This window comes from Terrapene carolina, unplaced genomic scaffold (assembly GCF_002925995.2).
Source record: "Terrapene carolina triunguis isolate 2854851 unplaced genomic scaffold, T_m_triunguis-2.0 Scaffold228, whole genome shotgun sequence".
NCBI classification, from domain to species: domain Eukaryota; kingdom Metazoa; phylum Chordata; order Testudines; family Emydidae; genus Terrapene; species Terrapene triunguis.
Window position 1 is genome coordinate 593166 of NW_020664579.1, and position 19829 is coordinate 612994.

The 19829-nt window shown below is 50.1% G+C and overlaps 1 protein-coding gene across 1 annotated transcript in view; it reads left to right on the top strand.

The window, feature by feature from the left end:
* The window catches only part of ADCY3 (adenylate cyclase 3), a 91156-nt gene that overhangs the window by 10632 nt on the left and 60695 nt on the right, over positions 1-19829 (top strand). Inside the window, exon 2 of the mRNA XM_024198208.2 lies at positions 10538-10687. Within this exon, the coding sequence (XP_024053976.2) occupies positions 10538-10687 (150 nt within the window). The remainder of the gene's footprint in view (positions 1-10537; positions 10688-19829) is intronic.

Genomic DNA, 19829 nt, shown 5'->3' on the forward strand with positions numbered 1-19829 from the left:
CTGGTGCATCCACGCTGCACTACGCCAATGTTCTAAGTTGGGGCTGCGTCCACGCTGCAAAACAACGGGGTTTGGACCTGAGTCACAGCAGGAGTTGGGCTCAGACGCAGGAGGACCTGGGTCCTGAGTGTTTGCTGCCGAGTCGGATTGATTTGTGGATGCACAGTAGAGAGATTTGGGCTCAAACCTGAGTCAGAGCCACATTTACATTGCAGTGTAGAAGCACCCAGAGTGCTGTCAGAGCAAGAATGTGCTAATAGCATCTGCATGCTTGGAAATGCCATGTGACGGCAAGTGCGGACGGGGCTTGGCGTTTGGGACTGTGATGGGGTGTGTGCACATGTATGCAGAGATGATGGTCGGGGGGCTGCTAGTCCGGGACTTGGGAGAGCCAGGGTCAATTCCCTGCTCTGCCAAGTGCTTCTTGTGACCCTGGGCAAGACACTTGGCCCTTCTGTGCCTTATTCCCCATCTGGAGCATGGAAATAATGGCCCTGCCTCACCTTGCAAGGGGGCTGGTAGGATAAATACACTAAGATTGTGAGGTGCTCAAATACTGCAGAGCATGAGACCCTGGCCTGCTCAGTGTGCTCACACCTCGCTCCAGTGCCCAGTGCCAGCAACCATAGCTAGCATCCTGCGACCGATAGTTAAAGATCTCCCATAGCTCAGGCAGTGCCTGGGGGCTTATTTTTGGTGCTGAAGATCATGGGTTCCATCCTTGCTGGTGCCTTGGCCTGTGTCTTGGTAAGGGGCATCTATACTAAGTGGGGTTGGGTAGGGCTGGGTGTTTCTGGCGCTGTGCTTTCCTCTCCTGCTCTGGGAAGATTTGGGAGCAGTTCCCTGATGCCAAGGGGATCATGGACACTCCTGGGTTTGCCAAGGAGCAGCCATTTGTTGTTCTCCCCTGGCAGAAGGGAGGAATTAGACTTTGTCTCTGGGCCCCAACTAAGGAGGGAACTGGCCTACCTGTCCAGAGGGGAAGCCTGAGAAACTGCCCCCAGCCTGGAGGAGAAGGGACACTGCTTGCTTTAAACACCCTGTTTCCCCCCACCCTGATCTCTCTTCATGTTAGCAGCCCCTTATTGCCTGGGGGGGCTGGCAGGAGCCCTTGCTGCTGAGTCTTGGGTTTTGTGACCTGGTCCTTTCCCTCTCCAGCCTGGAAGGGACTCTTGGTGTTTCCTCTTCCAGAAGGGAGAGAGACCAGCTGTGTGGGGTGGGGGGAGAAACCCAGCGCTGGAGAGGCTGCGACGGGGAGAGTATGGTGGAATAGGGGAAGGGAGCATGTGTAAAATCTGCTGTCCTGACTAATTGGCCACTTGTGCTTGAATCTCTGGGGCTACCTAGTAAAGCTAAAGACGCCTACGAATACTCAGCATTTTTACAGGGCTTGACAAACACCAACTCCTTAATCCTCACAGCGCCCCTGGAAAGGAGACAAGTAACTTATCCCCTGGTATGGGGGGGGGGGAAACTGAGGCATGGAGAGGTCAAGTGACTTGGCCAAGGTCCTGGGGAGCCCATGGCAGAGCTGGGGTAAGGACTTGGGTGCTCATAGCCCTGAGCTCAGACCATTACTGGCCTGACTGTACCACTCCATGTTCTGAGTGGCTGCCTCGATGCTGTCGCAACTGTGCACCCGCTCCCATGGGTGAGGAGCTGAGACCTAATCACCACCACACACACAGTTTCCCTGTGCCCCAGGGACCACAGCACACACAATATCCCTACGCCCAAAGGGACAAGGTAGTGGACAAAGATTAGGGCAGGCTGCAAAGTGAAAGGGGTAGAGGGTCAGCTTTTGGGGGCAGGAGCTGAAGGAGAAGATAATTTTTAAATGTCTCCTTCCTCTTAATGGGCCAGGGTCCCTAGTCCACAGAAGTTGGGGGCTCTTTGCACCACCTTTGACTCCGTGTTAGAGCAGGAGCTGTTCAGTAATCCCAGGTTAGTGTTTATAATAGAACATGAGTGGCTGTCGGGCAAGCGGGGTATCTAAAGCAATGTTTAAAAATGAATAAGAGGAATAAGAACATAACACAAGAACAGCCAGACTGGGTCAGACCAACGGTCCTTCTAGCCCAGTATCCTGTCTTCCGACAGTGGCCAATGCCAGGTGCCCCAGAGGGAATGAACGGGACAGGCAATTATTGAGTGATCCGTCCCCTGTTGTCCACTCCTAGCGTCTGGCAGCTAGAGGCTTAGGACGCCCAGGTCATGGGGTTTGTCCCTGACCAGCTTGGCTAATACCCATTGATGGACCTGCCCTCCATGAACTTATCTAGTTCTTTTTTGTACCCTGTTATAGTTTTGGCCTTCACAACATCCCACAGGTTGACTATGCATTTTGTGAAGAAATACTTCCTTTTGTTTGTTTTAAACCTGCTGCCTATTACTTTCCTTGGGTGACCCCTGGTTCTTATGTGAAGGGATAAATAACACTTCCTTATTCACTTTCTCCACACCAGTCCTGATTTTATAGACCTCTCTCATATCCCCCGCCTTGGTCGCCTCTTTTCCAAGCTGAACAGTTCCAGTCTTTTTAAATTCTCCTCATATGGAAGCTGTTCCATACCCCTAATCATTTTTTGTTGACCTTCTCTGCACTTTTCCCACTTCTAATATAGATATATTTTTGAGATGGGGCCACCAGAGCTGCACGCAGTATTCAAGGTGTGGGTGTACTGTGGATTTATATAGTGGCATTGTGATATTTTCTGTTTTATTATCTTTCTGTACCTTATTATTACCTTTCCTAATGGTTCCTAACATTCTGTTAGCATTTTTGACTGCTGCTGCACATTGAGCAGATGTTTTCAAAGAACTATTCACAATGACTCAAAGATCTCTTTCTTGAGTGGTGACAGCTAATTTAGACCCATCATTTTGTATGTATATTTGAGATTATGTTTTCCAGTGTGAATAGGTTCAAACTTTTAGAGATGAGGCATTTCTAGCCTTCCCACTGCTATTTCACTTATGCTCTTGGTAGGAACTATTTGTCAGAGTGGAAGGAAACATTGCATCATCCCACCAAAAGAGTGTGTTTTTGTTTTTGTGGATTTTTTTATTATTCAAGTGCAGCTCTGCTCTGAAAAGTAACTCTGCAAAGATGCTGCTACGGCCCTCAGGTGACCGGATGTCCCAGTATTATTGGGATCATTTTGATATTAGGGGCTTTGTATTATATAGGCAACTATATCCCCTCCCTTCTCCTCCAAAAAAAAAAAGTGTCCCCGTTTTTCACACTTGCTATCTGGTCACCCTATGTGGCACTCAGTGTTTATTGCATGTCAGTGACCCCAGAGCAAATAGGATCTCTTTAAAAGTAAGACAGTTTTATTCCCAAACGAGAAGTTCTCCCAACTCCCCTGGGATCTGAGGGTCAAGCTGGGTTCTTTACTTCTCCTGCACCATCACCTACCATAAACCTACCAGGTTAAATTATGCCCTTGTGTTTTGCCTAGGTGAGGATAAAAAGTGTTGTGTTAGAGCTTATAAGCAATCACATTTGAAGAGTCTAGACTTGGAACTCTGACTTAGCATCTTCTCTGTGCTAGGCATGTGCTAGTTAGATGTCTTAAGTAACATCACCCCTAGTCTAGACAAAGCCTCAGTGACTCCCGGTGTCTTCAAATGAAGCCCTCAGTGATCTCTGTGCCTTCCATGTGTTTGAACAGGTGTAACTGATTGGAACTTAGTGAGCAATTCTGTTGCTGCCCCAGAAGGAACAGAGGCCGGCTCAGTCCTGGAGCTGGGCTGGCTCTGCAGGGTTAATGGAGACAAGAAAGCCGTAAAAACTTACCTGGGTCACCCAAGACTGACGGATACAAGTGGGAAGCAAGATCCGGGGAGTGAGAAGGGGCTATTTTTACATACTCTTCGGAGCGGAACTGCACTTCAGAGTTAATGATCCCTGCTCTGATAGCAATGAGCCATGCCAGGGTGTGCGTTAATAGGCTGTTGGCCTTTGGCTTCTGGACTGGCTACATACCCGAGGTGTGCAGCAATAAATAACAGAGAGCAAGAGATTGAGGTGAGCGAGGAGGAGGGATGTTTTGAAATCTGTTCGAAGCCTCTCTCCGGCAAAGAGACAGCACCAGAAGGCGGGTGCTGCTAAGAAGATTCCTGCACCAGGGGTGATGCTGTGGAGGATCACAGAGGAGGCTGGTGCTGAATGAATGGATGGGGTATTAGGTGTGAGGCTGGGGGCTAGGCTCTCAAGAAGCACAGCACAGGAGGGGCAGCCTGACGGATAGGGGGCAGTGGTGGCTTTGTGCCGCCAAGATTTTGGGCTGCTGTGGGGCTGGGAGGGTGCACGTCAGAGCATCTCTTGGCTGCCTTTGGGTTGTTGTGCAGCTCAAGGTAGCTGGAGCAGAACATCGTGCCTCTTCCACCTCCCATTCCAATATACCCAGGCTGTGAGGTGGGGCAGCATAGGGCCCAGCGCAGCAGTCCCTGCACTGGGGGAATTCCACTGCTCTGCCCCCATATGGCTCCTGCATGCTGACAGGAGCTCCATAAGGGGTCCGTATCTGGACCTTGCTTCATGAGGTTGTCCAAAGAAAGTCCATAGAGGGCCTTAAAAACAAGGGAGGTCTAGAGCCGGCTCCTGAAATGAACAGGGACCCAGTGGATTTGTTTGAGGGCGGGAAAGGAAATCTGCAAAGCTGCGTTCTAGGAGCTGCTGTAGAGAGTTTGGCATGACTTCTGCTCTCCCTCCTCCCCCCTGATCCAGCATGACGGCTGCATTTTGCAAGTGTGGGTGGATTTCTCTTTTGAAGCAGCAAAGTGCTGGAGCCTTCACCTCTTCCCAAGGGTCTGACCTGCTGGAGAGGGCTGGGCTTTCACGACACTGTTTTCCATGCAGAGGCAAAGCTCAGTGCATTTCAGAAGCGGGCCTGGCACATCACTGAATAACACTGGACGATGCAGTGAAGCTAGCAAGGATGAATGAGGAGGGTTAGCCAGTCCCCATGGCTCAAGGCGTCATCTGATTGACAGTGAGGGTCATGTAGGAATTCCCCCTTATCCCTCTGGGACAGTGTTGCAGGAAGGGGTGGTCTGACATTAGCCGCTGATGGGGACAGGCAACTGGACTAAATGGACCATTGTTTTATTCACTGTGCTAATTCCTATGGCTTGACAGTAATTGCAAGGAATGTGCTAGGCAGCAGTGGGGGTCCCCGCTGGGGGGGCTAATGTGCAAGGAGTGGGCCAGAGAGGGTGGGAGATCAGGGTTTCCTGAGAATCATGAGTGTTTCCTTTCCCAGTGCGCTAAAGGGAAAGCCAGGGACCGGTTCCATCGCTTCAAAAGGAGCTTCCCCATCTCTGGTCGTTGAAATGACTCATCCTTCTTGTCTGTGTCCCTTCCGTGTGCCCCAGCCCAGGAGTGATATGGAATGCAATGGCAGTGCAGGCTGTTAACAGGGGTGTAACCATCCCGCTCTTCTTCTGAGCAGCGGTAGGGGTGGGTGACAGAAATTGTACCAGAATTTGCATTATTCAGCCGTGCCAATGCACATCAATCCAGTAATGCAGCTCCCTGCTAGTCCAGCCCTGGGCTCCTCACAGACAGCTCTGCAAATGGCCCTCAATCCTGACCTCCACTATTCCAGTTCTGTGCTTGCCACCCACAGCTTTGCTGGTGCCCCTCAATCCCAACCTGCAGCCTCTCTGCTATTTGAGCTCTGGGCTCCACACATGTAGCTCTGCCGATGCTCCTCAATGATTACCTGCTGCCTCACTGCTGTTCCATTCCTGGGTCTCTCCTGAGCAGATGTGCCAATGGTACTGAACTGAGCGTTGTTTTTAAATGTGGTGACGTGTCCACTAAGGATTTGTGCGGTTCATGTTGACCTGTGACCTTGGTGAGGTGTCAGCATTTGTGCCTATCCATCTCTTCCACAGACCGAGGATTCCTGCAACCCCAGTGAGATGCCTCCCAATCACGGCAGGGCTAATGACAGGTCAGCCTGTTGTATTCAACAGCCGTCCTTACCTTTCATAGAATCATAGAATAGCAGGGTTGGAAGAGACCTCAGGAGGTATCTAGTCCAACCCCCTGCTCAAAGCAGGACCAATCCCCAACTAAATCATCCCAGCCAGGACTTTGTCAAGCCTGACCTTAAAAACCACTAAGGAAGGAGATTCCACCACCTCCCTAGGTAATCCATTCCAGTGCTTCACCACCCTCCTAGTGAAACAGTGTTTCCTAATATCCAACCTAAGCCTCCCCCACTGCAACTTGAGACCATTACTCGTTTACTCCTTGTTCTTTCCCAGGCATGGGGCTCCCATAGACACGTCTGTCATCTAGAATGCTTAACCAAGGATGCTCTTGGACTTGAAGCCCAGGGCTGGAACTTGGGAGATCTAAGCTTAAATCTCATAAGTCACTTCCTCTCTCTGCATGTGCTTCCCCATCTGTAACACAGGGATGATTCCATGGTGAGGGATAGCTCAGTGGTTTGAGCATTGGCCTGCTAAACCCAGCGTTGTGAGTTCAATCCTTGAGGGGGCCACTTAGGGATCTGGGGCAAAATCAGTACTTGGTCCTGCTAGTGAAGGCAGGGGGCTGGACTTGATGACCTTTCAGGGTCCCTTCCAGTTCTATGAGATAGGTATATCTCCATATATTATTCCCCCACCCCATAGAGGGGCTGAGGGATTACATCCTTAGCGTTTGGATGGGGCTGTGAGATCCTGTGAAGGGAGGTGCTTGAGGGGTGGATAGGATTATTATTGGTCACCGGGATCGAGGAAAACGGGCCAGCTGTGGGGTTGTAGGACCCTCACCAGTGGTTTTTGCTTTTTGAGAACTTAGTTTATTTGCACTCATCATACTTTATGTTCTCTGTTGGCTTGACCAGTTCTATAGAAGTGAGTATAATCTGAATTTGTGCCTGGAGTTGTTTGTATCTGGACCTAGTGTAAATGGGTGCAACGCCTTTCCGTGGAGTTGTGTCGGCGTAGACCTGGCCCCCCTAGCCTCTGTGTTCAGTGTAGTAAAGTGTGTAGCTTGGGGCAGAACTGCTCAAGAAGTTCCTTTCCCCCGGGGCCTTCCCGGGAGATTACAGACCTGACGACTTTTTCCAAAACAGCTAAGCAAGTTTTAATGAAGAGAAGTTAGAATGTGTCTCCCTAGGGGTGACCGAAAGGGCTGTAAGGCCAGCACAGAAAACAGAGAGTGCACCGGCTTGTCATGTTACAGAAGTGGCTTTCTCGTGTCTGTGCTCGTTAATGGGCTGCTGACTGGGAACAAGTAATGGCCAAGGTGACTAGTGGTTGAGACACATTATAGTAGCGGTCTGACTTTTTTTCCAAAGGGCTCAGCGCTTCTGAAAATCAGGCCCCTTGAAGGAGTCTTGAGTTCGGCGCCCAAAATCACTGCTCCCTGTCTGAGAGAGAGGCCAATATATGTAGATGGTAACTCGGCTCCTTGGCTGAGTGAATAACCACCTCCTGGCCCAAATGCAGTGAGGCTGAAGCCTGTTACAGGGAAGGGGGATGCAGACCGGGTGTGTGTGCGTGAGACGTGCTCTGCTCCCAGTGACAGGCTAGGAAGTGTAGGGGTTGAGGCCAGAGAGGAAAGGTCGGGCCATTGATGGTGAAGAAGGAAACAGCAGGATTTGTACATGATGTGAGGGCGGATGAGAGAAGTAGACGACTGACAGATGTTAAGACCAGAAGGGACCAGTGTGATCTCCTGAGTAACGCAGTCCAGCCATTTGAGGCCCTGCACAGCGGGGAGGAGCAACTTGGAAAGGGCACCCAGGGCTGCCCAGATGATTCAGGGGGTCTTGGGCAAAGCAATTTCGGGGGCCCCTTCCATAAAAAAAAAAGTTGCAATACTATAGTAACGTGTATTTGGAAATGTAAAAAATAACCAGTGAAATACATTCAAAAATTAATTTTTAATAATTTGAAAATACACAAAATACATTATTTAAAAACATTAAATGCTTTAATGGTGTATATATACATTTGCAATTACATAATGGGCTGTCGCTGGGTGATGGTTGGTGCCAATGGGCTGTCGCTGCCTGGGGGTGGCGCTGCTGTTGCCCAGGGCTGGGTGGGGAGCTGGGCTCTGGGTCGGGGGGTGCCCGGCTCGGAGCTAGGGGTCAGGGCTGTGGGGAGGATGGGGTCAGGGGATGTCCGGCTCAGAGGGGCTGGGCTCGGAGCTGGGGGTCAGGGCTGTGGGGGGATGGGGTCAGGGGGGTGCCCGGCTCAGAGGGGCTGGGCTCGGAGCTGGGGGGATGGGGTGTCCGGCTCAGAGGGGCTTACCATGCTGCTTACCCCCGCCTCCGCTCTCCCGGAGCCTCAGCACGCCGTGTCCAGGAGCGGCCCTGGACAGCGCTGCAGTGGCGTGGTGGCTCCAGCGGGGCCTGAGCTCCCGCCGCTCGGCCGCAGCTCACAGCCCTGCCCCCTTACCACGCAGCTCCGAGTGGTGGGAGCTCAGGCCCCGCCCGAACCACGCTGCTGCAGCACTGTCCAGGGCCGCTCCTAGATGCGGGACGCTGAGGCTCTGGGAGAGGGGGGAAGGCGGAGGCGGGGGGGAGCCTCCAACATTCTCGTGGGGGCCCTTGCGGGGCCTGGGTCAAATTGCCCCACTTGCCCCCCCCCTCTGGGCGGCCCTGAGGGCACCAGAGCAAACCTGCATTTGTACAGCACTTTGCGCAACGGAGTCCTGGTTCGTGGCTGGAGCTCTTAGGCACTACAGGAATACAGATAATAGTACTCAGACAAAAAGTAAGAACGTAAGAGCGGCCATACTGGGTCAGACCAATGGTCCATCTAGCCCAGTGTCCTGTCTTCTGACAGTGGCCAATGCCAAGTGCTTCAGAGGGAATGAACAGGACAGGGCAGTTATCTAGTGATCCATCCCGTGTCGTCCAGTCCCAGCTTCTGGCAGTCAGATATTTAGGAACACCCAGAGCATGGAGTTGCATCCCTGACCATCTTGGCTAATAGCCATTGATGTACGTATGCTCCGTGAAGTACCATGTCTGCCCAGAACAGAGGTTTTGCAGTTTTGCTTTCAATGGCCCTCACTCCAGACTACACGACTCAGCTTGTCTACTTTGAGCAGATGCAGATGGGCTGCTGAGATTTGAACTGGTGGTTCCAAGGAACCTAGGAATTTCAAACCTGATGCTTAAAAGGGTAAGCCATCCCCTTCAGTTTACACAGCACCAACAGGCCTTGCTTATGTTACTCCTAAATCATCATCATCATCTCAGGTTTTGTTTATACAGCACTGAATGTGCGTGACGCTTTAGAGGAGGAAAAGACACCCTCCCTGAGCGAAGGCAACTAATCTAAACGAGCACATGGTATGACGAGGGGAGGGCAAGGGTGAACATAATAAAAAGATCATGTCACTGCCGCTAGTGTTATTGATCATTTATTTAACAGCTATTTATAGCAGCACAGCGGAGCACGTCCGTGCTGTCACTTTGAAACCCGGCGAAAGAAGTTACCATGGTTTCAGATTGACAGTGCGGTGTACCTGTCCAACAGGCTCTAAAAATATGAAGTCACATGGGAGCCTTGCTGAGCAGGGAGGGGAAATCACATCCAGTAGCATGGATGGGCTCCCCTATTCTTGCCAGAGGTTTGACTAACACTGCCACTACATAGTACTGGAGCAAGCCTATGGAATGCCGACCCTTTGCCCCTCTCCACATGGTATAGGATCCTAATGAACTGCTTAGTGTATGTGTCTTACTTCCTTCTACCAGATGGAGCCAGAGCTGTTCAACTGTGTGTCATAGGCCCTCTACTGTTAGTGGTTACAGGGAGGTTCTCCCTTAATTCAGGGTGCAGTGCAGGAGGAGCTGAGAGCTTGTTGCGCTGTGACCGTGAAGTTGTGAGTGATCATATTGTGCAGCATAGAGAGAGCCAGGAAGTCCTGGGGCATTCTGGATTTATTACAGAATTCATCTATGGAATGTTCAGTGACATTGAAAGGTGTCAAATTCAAACTGATAAACAGAAATATTTTCCTACATAATGTGGATTTACACTGTGGAACTCGTGGCCACATGAAGTTGTGGAAGCCACGAACAAGATACAAAGAGGGCAACAAGAATATCCAGAGTTATAATGGTAAAGGCCAAGAAATAAGAATTTAAGGAGGGATTATAAAGCCTCATGGGTCAGGACTATTGTGGGTTAGGATGAGATGTTGTGGGGGGTTTCTTACACCTTCCTCTGAAGCAGCTGTTGCAGGCCACTGTGGGAGACAGGCCACTGAGCTAGATGGACCTTGGGTCTGATCGAGTCTGACAATTCCTATGTTCCTATGGGCCCATGTTCAGGCTAATTCAGGGGGGCGGTGGTGGTTATTCCTCTCTCTGAAACATTTCCAGCAGCCCACTGTGGGAGACATGATGCTGGGATACACAGACCACGAGGCTGTCCGTATGGCAGTTCTGGTGGCGAGTGTGGACAGCAATGTCCCTGTCTTCTCCCGCAAGCTCCCTCTTGTCTTTCCCTTCTGCACTGATGTCACCCCTTCTCTCTCTCTCTGAAGATCCTGTCCAATGTCGCCATCTACCTGTGCGCCATCACGGTGGGCATCATGTCCTACTACATGGCAGATCGCAAGCACCGCAAGGCCTTCCTGGAAGCACGGCAGTCTCTCGAGGTCAAACTCAACCTGGAGGAACAAAGCCAGCAGCAGGTAAGAGCAGATCCCCGATTTGCTGCCAGATGCTTGTGTCTTCCTGCCAGAGAGCATGTCGCTGGCCTGTCCTCTCGCGCGGCAGGGAGGGAGATGTGGGAAACTTACTGAGGATGGAGGAAAGCTGTTCCACTCTGGGATTGACTCTGTCAGCTCCCCAGATCCCCCCCATCTTCTGCTGTCACCAGTGGAAAGCGTTTGCAGAGAGACCTTGTGCTAAATGATGGATCCTGATGCCAGTCAAGGGCTGTGCCTTTAGTGTGGTGACCCTCTGCTTTCGGTGCTGCAGGTCAGCTCCAGGGTGCATCAGCCGAGTTGTGTGTGGGGAACCTCGGGCTGAGAGCGTGAGCTCTTTGGTGCAGGGACCGCCCTCAGGTTCTGTGTGTGGACAGCGCCTAGCGCGGTGGGGCCACTGTGCATGACTCGGGCTCCTGGGTGCTACTGTAAATAACAGTGAGAAGAGAGGACTGAGGGGCACTGGCAGAGCTAGGATGGAGGAGGGCCAGGACTGGATTAGTAGTGGGGGGTGCAGGTGAGGATCAAGGTGCGTTTGAGGAATAGTGCACGAGGCCCAGTGCAGAAGCCAAAAGATGAGGAATCTGACCTCCTAAAGAATGGCTGCGCTGGGTAGAGGAAGTCGGTTCTCCTTCCCCCCCCACCCCCAATCCCCAGGCTAATGTGACTGTTTTGTGGGGGCTAATGGGAGCGGTGGTAACGGAACTGAGATCTAGGTCACTATCCTGGCTTTGTTCTCTACCTTCCTGTCCCGACCGCAGTGCCCATGACTTTAATGTGGCTGAGCTAGTCTCTGCCTGTGTGTCTCTGGGACCTGGCTTTCTGCTGTGTGCGACCAGTGAAGAGCCCCCCCAGCTTCTTATGCGGCCTCTTTCTCTAAAGGGCAACATATCAGCTGTTTGCGTTCTAGTCCAAGGGCTGAATTCATGCAGCGAGAGCAGAGGGCAGGCAGTCAGGAGAACCTGGAGTATGTTAGGGAGACAGTGTTGCCTAGTGGGTAGAACGCTGCACTGGGACTCGGACACCTGAGGTCTGTTCCCAGTTCTGCCACTGAACTGTTGGGTGTCCTTGAGCACGTCACTGCGCCCCTTTGTGCCTCAGTTTCCCCATCTCTAAAATGGGGATAATGATCCTGACATTCTTTGTAAAGCGCTTTGAGACCTACTGATGAAAAGTGCTATCAAAGAGCGAGGTGGTATGTATGTATGTATTTATTTATGGTTATTTTTAGGCCTTTTACCCACGGCACCCTGGTAGCTGCAGCAGTGCAGAGCTCCAGGGTAGACATGATTTGCACCAGAGTTTGTGCCAGTAGCTAGAATCCCAGTGTAGCCACGGCCTCATTTTGGCTGGGCTGATCATTCCATTCTGCATGACTTCTGATGAGTCACTGGGTCCTCTTCTGCCTCTCCTCCACCCAGCTGGAATATTGGATATAAACTGAGAGCAGAAAATCGCATCTCCCTGAGAACCAGATGCTGCGATAAGTGCACTCCGCTTTCCTGGGTAATTATTAATCATACACCCGAGCCATGTGATATAAACCACATGGACCTGACGTTATAAGGGTGGCTGGGAACAGCTCTGGGAAGACACAGCTGCCTGCTTGTTCCTTCACATTGCAAAACCTTTAGCCGTGCAGACGGCAAATGTCAGGCGGGCATGTTTCCCAGGCCGCATGCTGAATGGGTGCACTGTCCTGTTCCCATTTCAAAGGCTCCGGCTTGCCGTTCCCAGAGGAAACAGTGGTTTGGGGAATGGGATTCAGGATGGAGCAGGAGATGCAAACTGGGGTTAAAGAGGCTCTAGATTTCCAACAGAGGCCAGCATTCAGACCAAAAGCCGGGCTCTAACTACTGGGGTTAGGAAGAAATTTTACCTGAGGGCAGGTTATCCCATATCTGCTGATTGCAGGGATTCTAGCCTCTTCCTCTGCAGCAGCTCATGCTGGCCACTGATGGAGACCGGACACTGGATTAAATGAGGGCTTAAAGACAGGAGGGTTGCAAGGAGTCGCGGGTCCAGGGGAAAAAACGTAATTAAATATGGAGCTGGGTCACGGAGAGGTGCACTTCGAGCACAGCTCTCGGGTTATGATAGACCCCTCCCGCCCACACACTTTTTTTTCAGACCACTTTAAGCACTGACTGGATGGATCCTGGGTCTGATTCAGTCTAGCTGTTCCTGTGCTCAAACCCTAATACTCTCCCACTTGACGCTGAGCTCGGTGGGTCCTTTCAGAGTCCCCAGTGTTTATAATCCTGCACATCACAGAGCAGTTGGCTAGGCTAGAATAGCTCACACTTCTCCAGCGCCTTGCATCTGAGTGCATTACAAACTAAATTAAACCCTGCAGCCCTCTGGGAGGGAGGTATCATTATCCCCATCGTACAGGTGGGGAAACCGAGGCACAGAGTAGGCAAGTGGCTTGCCCAAGATCATGCCACAAATCACTGGCAGAGCTCAGAAGGGGGCCTACAGGCCTGATTCTTCTTTCACTGTCAATTGGGAACGGCTCCCTAGACGTCCGTGGAGTGACACTAACATAAACAGGTGTGAGAGGTGACTGTGGGCTTGTCTCTGTGGGCTCCCAGCCCTGTGTGTGTGGTTAGAGCTGTGTCCATTCACCGAAGAGCTGTTAGCGAAGAGCTGGCATTTCACTGACAGGAACCTGGTTAAAAGCCGTGCTTCCTCTTGCCTGCCTCCAATTATGAGCTGGGCTAATTTTAGCGCCTTATCTAGGATCTGTCTCCCTCTCTCTCTCCCCGTCCTGTTATCTGTCCAATGTGCTGCCAGCAATCTGCTCCCAAGAGCGACAGAGGCATGCACCCATCCAGGTCACTGGCTGGGTGACAGAACCGTGCCGGCAGCCTTCTGTTTGATCAAGGACTCTGAGCAAAGCCGTCACGTCTGTCCTAGTTCCCCAGGGCGAGGATAGGCCGGTGGGGCAGGGAGTGGTCCGCTGGCTGTACTGGCTGGATATTTTGAGGCCTGTTTCCAGGAGGAATCTCTGGGTTTATTGCATGGGGGAAGCGTCTTCTGGCACAAAGTGGCCATCAAACCAGAGGGATCTCTGGTTGATGTCATAAGTAGTTTTGCATCTTCCCCCCCCTCCCTGTCCCAGCCATCATGGTGAGGGGTGTGGCTAAGCAAAAAGGGGGTGTGGCTAAGAAAAAAGGGGGTGTGACAGGAGTGCCAACAATTCACCAGCTGGCATCGTGGCCCTTGTGGCCATGACCATCCATCCCTAGGATTGAGGTGCTACAGGTGCAATCCCTGCTGATGACAGTCGTGTCTGTTCGTATGCGGCTAGGGAGACTCTCTGAGGTCCGTTGGCCCAAACCAGCCTTCGTGGCTTCTGCATCACAAAAGAAAAGGGAGAAGACAGCAGAAATAGGCTCAAAGAATCTGCAGGAGCTGTTTTATGCCATACTCTTCCCTGTCTCTGCTCCGTATTTTGCTTCCTTTTTTGCCATTGGGTTCTCTCTGCCCCCCTCTCTGCTCCTTTTCTCCTGAGTGGAACACGAAGGGTCCCCAATAATGCTGGCCTTTGAATCAAACTTTTGAACCCAAGATGTCTGAGCTGCAAATTAAGTTGCATGCATTGATCTGTCTCTAACATAGAGCGTTGGTTAGTGTTTGCAGAGACCTGTTATGAGTCACTCTCCTTCCAGGGCTCTCTCAGTTCAGTTGTCCCTTTCCTTCCTTCCTTCCTTCCTTTCATCTGCGTCTCTCCTTCCGCTCCTCTCCATTTCCCTCTGGTTTCCCTCTCCATCTGTATTTCTCCTTCTCTTTCTTTCTTTTCATTGTCTCTCTGCCTTGAATGGTTCCTCACTACTTGCCTACCAGGACACCACATGTGCCCTAGAAGTGGGCTCCGTAAGGCATTAGAAAAGACCAGCACTAATGCTGGACACTCCATATACAAATACTGGAACCAGCACATACCTCAATCCGTCATCCAGCCCTGGGACTGGTATTTTATTCAGGTGAGCGTCTTGAGGTTCAAACATCAGCGATAAACTCCCTATGTACTACGGTGATGGGAGTTTGAGAAATATAGATTAGATCCTGTAAAGAAGCAGCTACTGTGTGTGTAACCGCTACCCTCTACTGGATGGAATCAGAACTGCTCAGCTATGTGTGATAGGCCCTATACTGCCATCTGCTCTGGGTCTCTTTTGGCTCGAGTGGCAGGGGCCTGTGTTTTGGAGCAGGAATTCTGTTCCTCCTCTTGACGTTAAGTTCTCAATGGGTCATAGTGCACAGCCTAGTGTTGTCTGTGACGTCCTGGATGCTTAAGACTTTTGTTGTGGTAGATTGGATTTCTTTTTCTTCAAAAGGGTCAGCAGCAGCCACCCTTTCCTCCAGTGCCTTAGAGCTATGTGGGACAAAGGCAGATCTCTGATAACAATGTCTTTTGTGATAGATTAAGCATGATGCAAAAAGGCAGGTCATTACTGGAACCAGCTCTGCTGTTGCTCTTGGTAATATATAGCTATTTCATGGCTTGTTTTGAAAGCATTTGAAAAAATTCATGCAGGCTTCTCCAGTCCACAACAATAATAGAGCATCCAGGGTGGAAGTTTAAATGCACAGATGTCAGGGAGAACTGGAAAGGGAAGGTTCCCACAACAACATACATTCAGCCACACTGCACATCTGTGAGAGGGTAGAGAGGTTCAGGGGATGGAATAAAGCAAACGTCAATTTAGCTTGAATATCTGGGGAAAGTGACTTAACAGGGATTACAAGAAATGGTCGGTCCCCAGGGGAGTAGAGAAAAGACCCAGGACTTGAGACATTTTAAATCTGAATGGGACAAATAGACTGTAAGGAAGAGTCTTGCACTGATTTGGGTAGACTAAATCAGTGGTTCTCAACCAGGGTACACATACCTTTGGGGGTACACAGAGGTCTTCCAGGGGGTACATCAACTCATCTAGATATTTGACTAGTTTTACAACAGGCTACATAAAAAGCACTAGCAAAGTTAAGTTCAAACTAAAATTTCATACAGACAGTGACTTTTTTATACTGCTCTATATATTATACACTGAAATGTAAGTACAATATTTATATGCCAACTGATTTAGTTTAGATTTATATGGTAAAAATGAGAAAGTCAGCAAATTGTCAGTGGCAGTGTGCTGTGATACGTTTGTCTTTTTATGTCTGATTTTGTAAGCAAGTAGCTGTTAACTGAGGTAAAACTTGGGGAGTATTCAAGACTAATCAGACTCCTGAAAGGGGTACAGTAGTCTGGAAAGATTGAGAGCCACTGGACTAAATGATCTAATAGGTTTCTTTCATTTCTAATAGGCCAAATTCTGCTCTGATTTAAAACAGGTATAAAGTAGAGAACAGAGCCACTGATTTCAATGCAGATACTCCAGATTCATACCCAATTAACTGAATTTAACCCTTGATCCTGCACCATTAAAGTAAATGGGAACTTTGCCACTGACTTCAGTTAGCGTAAGATCAAGACCTGTGTCCTGTATTCATTGTTAAATGTACACAGTGGGCCAAATTCTTGCATGGGGATAGTTCCATCTGGGGACAGTTCCATCTGCCTCCATTGTAACCAAGGGCCTGATCCATATCTTTTAAAACGAATCTGAGTTTTCTATTGATTTCAATGGGTTTTGGAGCAGATCCTGAGAGCCTGGTGGGGCCCAGTATATGTGGCAGGGCTGAGTTAACGCTGGGGAACCTGTATCGTGAATGGCCTGTTTTTAAGTTGAATGCTGCAGGGTGACTGTGTGACTATTTAGTATGGGCAGCAAACCCGACCTTGCTGTTACATGCTTTGCTAGCTGTCATTTGGACAGGAACAGAACTTCTCTTTCACCCCACCAGAGCTGGCTGCATTTCAGTGGTATAGGGGAAAGTGATCTGTATGAATTGTGTGTCAGATTTTGAACTGCTTTGGCATCATCAGACCGAAAGGCAATATATAAATTACACCGCTACCTCGATATAACGCGACCCGATATAACACGAATTCGGATATAACGTGGTGAAGCAGTGGTTCGGGGGGGCGGGGCTGTGCACGCCGGCGGATCAAAGCAAGTTCAATATAACGCGGTTTCACCTATAACGCGGTAAGATTTTTTGGCTCCCAAGGACAGCGTTCTATCGAGGTAGAGGTGTAGTATGACACTACTGCAGGTTCTGAGATGGACATGGGGAGAGAAATGAAGTAGACATCTTGGGGCGTGTCATCTGAATGAGCCCGGCCAGGGGGAGCTGGAGGGGAAGAACAGGTTAATAGATGTTAAGGCCAGAAGGGACCAGTAAGATCATCTAGTCTGACCTCCTGCAGAACACCGGCTAGAGAGCATCACCCAGTGATTCCTGGCCCAAGCCCAGAACTTCTTCTTGAGCTTGAGCTTTCAAGGGATGGAGAATCCCCCAGAATAGGAGTCCAGGGGTGGGAATTCCCTGACTTTTGAAAAGTTTGTCATTGCCATATGCAGCGCTCAAGCTGAATGCTGTCCCCTAAAGCAGCCCATACCCCCACAAAGGTCCGTCATTCACCAGCTAGAGCCACTACGCTTTTCAAGAAAAAGACATTCCAAACCAGAGAGGTTTCGTTCTGTTGCTAGTGGACTGATACCTTGGTGCTCTGACTTGTCCTCTCCCCAAAACCCATTCTTTCACTGGGTGCCCTGTCTCGGTTGCATTCATTGTCTTTTGATAGAGTCCCTCCAATTAATTCATTTGCATTGCATCTGCCTTTGAATTTGGTGTCTGGGGCTCTCTGCTAACAGCGATAGGTCTTAGACTGTTGAGTAGTCTCCCAAGGGGGTGATAGGAAACCCCACTCCTTGGCTTTTAAAACTCGGCTGGACAAAACACTAGAAAACATAGCGTGGGGAACAATCCTGCATGAGGCTCCAGAGGATGGATGGACAGATAAACGGATGATCTTTCCATCTCTCAATTTCTAGGAGTGTGAATATTCCCGACTCACATGTTTTCAGGACCCAGGTGTGTCCCTGATTTCTGCATGTTGCTAAAGTGCTGAGAATGTACTCTGCGCTATCAAGGGTGCAAAGACAAGCTCACTAGTGCCAACCCCAGATATTCAAAAACCATGAGTCAGGCCCTAAAAATCATGACATTTGTCTTTAAAAATCGTGAGTTGCTTTGTTTTTTAATGATGCATTTTGGATCTTTTTCTTTGCCTTTTGGGTTTTACTTTTTCAAGAAAAACCGGAGTACTTGTGGCACCTTAGAGACTAACAAGTACTCCTGTTCTTTTTGCGGTGACAGACTAACACAGCTGCTACTCTGAAACTTTTTCAAGATTATCTCTGCAACCACAAGGGCTAGAAACGTTCTTTTCTTTTTAAATGCAAGCTAAGAGTCTCATGAAATAACATGACTCCAGGAGCTGGGACGTTAAGAAAACAAAACCCACTAAATATCACAAGACTGGCGATAAAATTGTAAGAGTTGGCAACACAAGAAAGTGTAATTCTACGAAGGGGCCTGAGCTGAACCTACCCAAACATGCTCTCTTAACCTTACAGCTTATTTTTTTAACAGCATTTATTTGTTTGTGAATTTCCTTAGTGTTCGTTCCAAAGGCTGTATTACACCCCTGATTATTATTGTTATTAATCATGTTTATTACGGTTGTGCCTAATGACCAGTGAAGATCAGGTCCCCTTTTAGGCACTGTACGAACTCAGAGCAGTTGATGATCCCTGTTGGACCTGCAGATCTTCCTGGGGAGGGAAAAGGAAGACAACAAACCACCTGGCTTCTCCCCCAAATTCCTGGAGAGTGGAGGAGGGGGACAAGTCAGCCTGCTCTCCTCACTTGATGTAAGAAGTGGTGGAGGCGGAGCTAGTGGCCTTTTGGGGGTGATGGGGAGGGGGTGGGCTGGGGGAAGTGCCAGGCTGTTTGGGTGCTGGTTGGGCTTGGGGTCAGCCATACATAACAGCCTATTTACCCTTCCTACTAGAGACAGCTCTGGGCTGCTCCAGGTCTGGGCACCTGAATTAAAAGCAGGGAGACTCTCCTGTGTGCCCAGTGGCCCCCTGCTAGGTCCAGGCAGTGCGTCAGGCCAGGCAAAGGAATGTTTTAATATTTATTTAAATTACGGTAATACCTTGGAGCCCCAGGCACAGACCAAGGTCCCGATGTGCTCGGCGCTGTACAAACACAGAACAAAAAGACAGTCCCTGCTCTGAAGAGCAGACAGTCTTTTATATGTTTGGATCCACAGGCCTGACCCTGCACTGTTGCCTGAAAGGCAGTGTACTCTGTACATTAGCACTCAAATGCAGCCACCTCTGTGGTGGGAGGGAGCAGACAACCATTATCCAGCACAATAGTGGAGAAGGGGAACAGGCTGAGGACACAGGGGCAAACCCCATGTCTTACAAGAAATCCCTTGGAGCATTTAATGCCCCTGCAGAGCAGCCGAGACCTCAGTTTTCTCAAACCCTCCTCCCGCAGTGTCCAGGCCATTGAGCTTGACATATCTGTGCTGGTAGGTGCAGGGCTGAGTCGGCCCTGTCAGGATTTGGAGCTGTGGCTCCCGAGTCAGGCCGACAAGCCATCCCCTTCAGTTCTAGGAGCTGGTGGCTATCAGTGGCGTCAGCAGCCCCGGGTCAGAGGGCCTTCCACACGTGTATCTGGCTCCTAAGCAGTTTTTGCAGGATATAAAATGCTCCCCCGGTCACAGTCCTCCTTCCCAGCCACCACTTTGGGCTTTCTCACTGCCCGGACATGCCCTGTCTTGGGCCTGCCGCAGAACTTCGAAACCTAGAGACAGGCCCAGCTCGGGTCACACCAGTCTTTGCTTGAAGCTGACAAGTTTGTGTTTAATTGCAAACCTGCCAGAGCAAGGAGGCCTTCCATTTGGAGCCATTCCGATCTCCAACTGTGGCCAGTCTCAGCCCCTACCATTGGGCAGGGAGTCGCCAGTTAGATCCCCGCAAATGATTCCTAGAGCAGATCCGTGAGAAAACCATCCAGTCCTGATTTTAAAATGGTCCACGATGGGGAATCCAGCACGGCCCGTGGTAAATTGTTCCAATGGTTACTTACCCTCACTGTCAAAAATGGATGCCTTATTTCCTGTCTGAATTTGTCTAGCTTCAACTCC